The sequence below is a fragment of the Drosophila arizonae genome, chromosome X (genome assembly GCF_054131065.1).
Source record: "Drosophila arizonae isolate 15081-1271.41 chromosome X, UAZ_ARI_1.0, whole genome shotgun sequence".
In the NCBI taxonomy this organism is placed as follows: Eukaryota; Metazoa; Arthropoda; class Insecta; order Diptera; family Drosophilidae; genus Drosophila; species Drosophila arizonae.
In genome coordinates this window covers 11,411,546-11,418,103 of record NC_142927.1, presented here as the reverse complement: position 1 = coordinate 11,418,103, position 6,558 = coordinate 11,411,546, and the positions used below count along the sequence as shown (strand labels likewise).

Sequence of the window (6,558 nt, the reverse complement as noted above, 5' to 3'; positions counted from 1 at the left end):
ACCATATTTGAATTAGTAAATATGTTCACTAAATAATTAGAATTATTAGTGTATACGTTTTTATTATTATTTGCTAGTAATATTTCTAGCTAGAAACAACATAGGTTCCCGCTGCAGCAATAGATATTGAAAGCTTTTAAAGATTATTTTTGTCCATTGATTTTTTTGAAGCTTTCCTTAGTCATTTGTGTTTCTGTGCAACTATCAATGATAGTCATTTTGTTCGTAATTTTCTTAACATAAGGAAGAATTCAAATTGTATATTTTTATAAATATTTACAAATCTAATCATCGCATAATCGTTGATCGCTACAATATCGATTACTGATTAATAGCAGCACTGAAATGAATATCGCCGTATCGATATTTCGATGATTTTAGTTTAATTGTCCATCAGCAGTGAAAATTAAGACTCGAGTCGGCTTTTTCAGAATGTGGAAATTTCTATTAGTGGCAATTTTAGCAATAAATCATTGCAATGCTGTGTTGGAAAGCGATGCTAATACGCTGGTACTGCTAGACAATTTGGCCATACGCGAAACACATTCCATTTTCTTTAAATCACTGCAAGGTAACCGGCATAAGAACACACATACACACTCACGCATGTATACACGAGCTATGACGTGTACAATATTTATTTGTCTTTTTCTTCTCAGATCGTGGCTTTAAGCTGACCTATAAGCTAGCTGATGACTCTGGCTTACTCTTATCGCGCTACGGCGAATACCTATACAAGAATCTGATAATCTTTGCGCCCAGTGTAGAGGAATTTGGCGGCGATATCAGCGTCGAGCGACTCGCCCAGTTTGTGGACGACGGCGGCAACGTTTTGGTTGCGGGCAGCGAGAAGTCTGGCGATGCCCTGCGTGAGTTTGCCTCCGAGTGCGGATTCGAGCTGGACGAGGAGAAGGCGGCGGTCATCGATCATTTGCACTACGATGTGAGCGATACGGGCGACCACACCACGATCCTGACCTCGGCACTCAATCTGATCGATGCGGCCAGTGTGGTGGGCAACGAGAATCGCAAGGCAGATGCTGCTCCGCTACTTTATCGCGGCACTGGACTCATTGCCGACAAGGAGAATCCGCTGGTGCTAAAGCTCTTAACGGCCGAGAGCAGCGCCTACAGCTACAATCCTGAGCAGAGCGTTTCCGACTATCCTCATGCTGTGGGCCGTAACACTCTGCTAATTGCTGCCCTGCAGGCACGCAACAATGCACGCGTCGTCTTCTCCGGCTCGTTGCAGTTCTTCGCCGACGAATCCTTCACCATGGCCGTGCAGTATGCACAGAACGGCGCCTTCTTCAAGCAGGCGGGCAACCGTCCCGTCGCCGAGTCAATTAGCAAGTGGGTGTTCGGGGAAAGCGGCCGGCTGCGCGTCGCCTCCGTGCGCCACCATAAGGTGGGCGAGAAAAATCCCCCAGAGCAAGCGTACACGATCACCGATCCCGTTGTCTACACGATTGCCATCGAGGAGCTGGTCCAGGGCAAGTGGCAGCCATTCAAAGCCAACGATATTCAGCTAGAATTCGTACGCATCGATCCGTTTGTGCGCACCTTCCTCAAACAAACGAAGAGTGGCAGCTATGAGGCCCGCTTCAAAATACCGGACGTCTATGGTGTCTATCAGTTTAAGGTAGACTACAATCGGGTGGGCTACACTCACCTGTACAACACCACCCAGGTGTCGGTGCGTCCATTGGAGCATACACAATATGAGCGATTCATACCGAGCGCATTCCCCTACTACACTAGCGCCTTCTCCATGATGATCGGCGTTTTTGTGTTCTCGTTCGTCTTCCTGCACTTCAAGGAGGAGACCAGAACTGGCAAGGATGACAAAAAAACCCAATAGATCTTAGTATTTATATGAACAATTTTTTCGCGTATGCATCTAATATCAAATGAATGTGCATATATTTCAATAAACGCATTTGTAACAAATTCAAATTTGTTTTATAACAGATAATAGTGAATATACAAATTAAAAAACTAACATTTGTATTTTAAATTTTCCGCATAGTGATGAAAGCAACGAAGCTTAAACATTTATAAAATCCCATCTCTAGGGCTGCCACCTGCTGCTATCTGGCCACATTGCCAACAGCTGCTTTTCGATACTGCTCGATATGCGATACCGATTGCTGGCACAGTCAGTGCATAAAAGTGCAAGATCGCAATGCAGTGACAAACATTTGCACAAATATGAGTGAACGCACTTCGTTGACCAGCTGCAGCCGTAAGAACAATAAGAGAAATGTCCAGTGCAACGCCAATACAAACATCGGCTGTGCCGCCCGTTTGGAGCTGTGACACGCACAGGCGCAGTCATAATCAACAGCGCGAGCTTAAACAACAACAACTGCAACTTTTCACACTCCAGACGGAACTGCGTCGCGCCACCAATCATTGGTTTCAGGCCAAGACCGATGAACGCTTCCAGTTGCTGGTGCAGACATGCGTTCAAATCCTGCAGCACGGCTTGCTGCAGCCAACGGCTATTGGAACGCTGGTAAGTGCGACGCGGACGCAGACTGAACTCGTCTTCTGATAAGCGCAGCGTTCGCAACGCCCTAGGCTTAAAAGAGAAACGAGAAGAAGAAGTGGAATAAAAGGGAAAGTGGGAGTCGCAGCGAAAATACCCTAGTTAATTAGTAAAAGCACTAGCAAATGTTAAAGTCATAAGGAAATATTTAATAATTTAGAAACAAATTTATTTACTATTAGAAAAAGATTTGTCTTGTTTAAAAATAGAGTATATTATATTATATTTAAACAACAATCAGTTGCTATTACATAAGATAATATTCAGTTATTATTCAACAAATTGAGTTACATCAAATTTTATTATGTTTTTTAAATGATCAATGAAATCCGCAATTACGTTGTTTATTTTAGATATACATATGTATGAAACTATGTCAACACTTGGGCTTGAATGGGAAACCGAATACCAAGAACAGCCGCTGAACGTAAATACATGCTCAAATTAACAGAGTTTTGTTGATTAATAAATATTGTAAATAATTATGGAAAAACATGTTCATAGGCTTGGCTCAAGTTCGAGTTTTTAAAAAGGGTATTTTTAGGCTTGGTTCCGCAATGTTTAAGCTTAAAGTGAAGCACAAAGAAAACGTAACAAAAGAAATAGTATAGAGTGACTAACAAGCGTTTCCTAATCGGGAGTGCTCAACTAGACGATAACCGGGATTGGACAATTAATTGTTGAGTAACTTTTAATCGGAATGCATTTAATTGATGTCATTTTTAATGGGTTTTAGATGGCGACAATAAGAGCCAAATCTCTGCATTCATCAGAGTCAATTAGAAACCTCTAGCTCTTGTGCTATGCTATCGATAATGATCGATAATTAACAGATGGAGTGAGTTATCGTTCAAATGTGATTTAACCAGAATTCTCATTTCCCAAGTATTCAGGATGCCAATGTTCCTTACGTATAATTTATATATACATATATATATATCTCCCATTTCTCAATCCACCCTCGTTGATCGATTTCCCTTGTTTCTCCATCGCAGCGACTAGTTGAAGACTTTGAGTTTCTGCGTCTCAGCGAGCATCCGCCAAGGCAGCAGCAGCAGCAACAGCAGCCGCCAAAGGCAACAACTTCAGCTAATTCCTCACCTGCCCCAGGATCCACAGGGAATGTGGCATTTAATGTCAGCGAGTTCCTATCCCATTGGGCCGCCAGCTGCCTGCGCTCGCGCTGCTTGTCGCGCTGCGTGCAGTCGCTGGTGGCGGACAAGGAGCTGCTGGACAGCTACTATCAGCGGGAGGTGGCCTTTCTGCGGCATGGCGGCTGTGCGGCGGCGCTGTTCGTCTGTCTGACGGCCGTTGAGCTGGACCAGAGCAGCTTGCTCAGCCAGCTGGAGCCGATTGTGGGCAGACGTCGCCATCGGCGCACCTGCTCGCAGCCCAATTTCAGGTTGTCGCATCAACTGCACGTGGTGCAGGAGGAGGAGCAGCAACAGCAGCATCAGCAACTGCAACTGCAACTGCAACAGCAGGAGCAGAAGCCGCTGCAACAGCAACAAGTCCTGCATCCAAATCCGGTAGCTACGCAGCTGATGCGACGCTTCAAGAGTTTACCCTGCCTCTATCACAGCGACAGCAGCTTGGATCGAGTGTCGCATGCAGAGAGTGGACTCTCGCCGGCTGCTCCTGCCGCACGTCCGCGTTGCCAGACCTACAACAACAGCCCGAATGTGGCACTGAGCGGCTGCAGCCTCAGCACGGCCAGCAGCAGCAGCAGCCAAGTGCCGTCGCCAGTGCCGCGTCGCATACAGCTGATCAACTGCGATGACATTAAGATCTGGACAGATCAGACGAGCAGCATCACTCCCACCACTGGCAACAGCCAATCCTCACCCGCTCCGGTGCCCGCCACGAAGCGGGGCAGCTTCCTGGGCAATCTGTTCGGATCGCCGCCGGTGTACACCAGCTGGTACAACAAGAGTCGCGGTGAGAGCGACGAGGCGGGCAGCGGGAGTGGCTTAAACGGCTTGACTGGCTTGAATGGCTTCCTGGCCATCAACGGACGCAAGCTGGACAAACGGCAGCAGCAGTCGCTCTTCGAGGGCGTCAGCATGCTGGACTACAACAATTGCCAGGCGGCGGCGAGCAGGACAGCGACGGAGCCCTTGGACATTGTGGGCGGTGTGGCGGGTCAGCAACAGCAACAGCAGCAGCAGCACAGCGCCAGCTGCAGCACCACCTCCTGCAGCCTGAGCAGCGAGAGCCAGTGCAGCAACAGCAACAAAATGGACAATCAGAGTCTGGCCGCCTTCCTGCAAATGTCGCGCAACGCGCGCAACAACACGGAGCTGGAGAAGGAGAACGCCCACTTTCGCATCTCGGAGGCGTGCATTGCGGCCATCGAGCACGTGAAGTGGAGTCGTCGTGGACAACCGCCGGAGTGTGCCGGCAGCAGCAGCAGCAGCAGTGGATTGGCCACAGAAGGGGATGCCCTGCTGCTGCCCCCCTATATGGAGCAGCAGACCACAAATGGCCATGGGCAGGAGGAGAGCATCAACAGACACAGCAACAGCAACAGCAACAATGACAACAATAGCGCCGAGGCAGTCGGTCTACAGCTAATCTCGCGCTTCAATGACAAGCAGCTGCCCAAGCTGGCGGACTTGAAGTGGCTCGTCTCCGAGCAGGATGCACCACAGCAGCTGCTGCCCCTGCCGAAGCTAACACCGGAACTGCTGGAACCACTGGCCGAGACGAGTCTGACGCGTGGCACCAAGACCTGGGCGCCGCCACGCCAACAAATCATCTTCACCGAGCATCCGCCGGCAAGTCGCTCCCAGCTGCTCAGCCGGCAGCATTACCGCTGCGCCGGCTGTGGCATGCAGGTGACACGGCAGTATCAGCAATATTTTCGCTACTGCAATTACCTGGGCAAGTACCTGTGCACCGGCTGCCATCGCAACCAGCTGTCAGCCATTCCGGCCAAGATACTGCAGTCGTGGGACTTTCGCTGCTATGCGGTCAGCTCGTTCGCCTATCGCCTCATCGAGCAGATGTACACGTTCCCGCTGTTCCATGTGCCCGACCTGAACGCCCAGCTGTATGTGAAGCAGAAGCAGTTGGCCAAGGCGCGACGGCGTCGCCTCCAGCTGAAATATGTCCATAACTTCATAAGCGCTTGTCGCTTCGCCACCAAGTAAGTGTGTCAAGGTCACGCATCCTTCCGTCTCTTTCTAATCGGTATTCGCACGTGCAGGGAGCAGGCGCTGTTCGATGCGGTGCCAGCGCACATCACCAGAGATCCGGACATGTGGTCCATGTGTGACTTTGTCGATGTGCAAAACAGCAGTCTGTGCCGCTCCATCGAGGATCTGATTGAGCTGAACGAGCAGCATGTCTACAGCTGTGTGGTAAACTGGAATTCGTGTCTCTCTTCTGCTTGTACAGCTGTTTAACTCTCACCCCCCTCTCTCTCCCTCTTGCTTGCAGCTCTGCACGGGTCGCGCCTTCGTCTGCGAGCTGTGCAAGAGCCGCGAGCTGATCTATCCCTGGCAACGGAAGGTGCATCGTTGCGGGCAGTGCGGCGCCTGCGTTCATACCAACTGCTGGAAGCTGAACTCGACTGGCGTCTGTTTGCGCTGTGACCGGCTGCATGGACGACAACAACAACAACAGCTGCAACAGCAGCAGGATTAGAACATGGCCAAATTTATTTTTTTTTATATGTATACTGTATATAATCGTGTAAATTATGGATTCTATTAGCAAATGTACCTCAAGTGAATGAATGAATGACCGTTTCATAAGTTGATTTTTATAAATTATACAAAATATTTATTTTATGATATTAACTATTGCATTTAATTTAAAAGCAAAAACCATTTCCATATTCTACAGCAGCTTTTATTAGCCAATTCGTATTTGATATGAATATTCCAATTGGAATATTCCATTCAAATAATTAAGTGAAGTTTGCTTTAAGTTTCTAATTTTCAAATTATGAATGTCATGGCAATATTTTAATATGTTTTATACATGTATATTTAATTTATTTA

At 48.0% G+C, this 6,558-nt stretch overlaps 2 protein-coding genes across 2 annotated transcripts; both read left to right on the top strand.

The window, feature by feature from the left end:
- Positions 1–370: 370 nt before the first annotated feature.
- On the top strand, positions 371–1,950 carry Ost48 (dolichyl-diphosphooligosaccharide--protein glycosyltransferase non-catalytic subunit Ost48). Its single transcript, XM_018015762.2, has 2 exons — positions 371–571; positions 660–1,950. Exons 1-2 carry the CDS (start codon positions 433–435, stop codon positions 1,859–1,861), a joined length of 1,341 nt encoding a protein of 446 aa, XP_017871251.1. The 5' UTR covers positions 371–432; the 3' UTR covers positions 1,862–1,950.
- Positions 1,951–2,116: 166 nt separating this feature from the next.
- On the top strand, positions 2,117–6,354 carry Rubicon (run domain Beclin-1-interacting and cysteine-rich domain-containing protein rubicon). Its single transcript, XM_018015710.2, has 4 exons — positions 2,117–2,518; positions 3,547–5,699; positions 5,760–5,913; positions 5,993–6,354. The coding sequence occupies exons 1-4, from the start codon at positions 2,264–2,266 to the stop codon at positions 6,197–6,199; spliced, it is 2,769 nt and encodes a 922-aa protein (XP_017871199.2). The 5' UTR covers positions 2,117–2,263; the 3' UTR covers positions 6,200–6,354.
- The last annotated feature ends 204 nt before the right edge of the window (positions 6,355–6,558 follow it).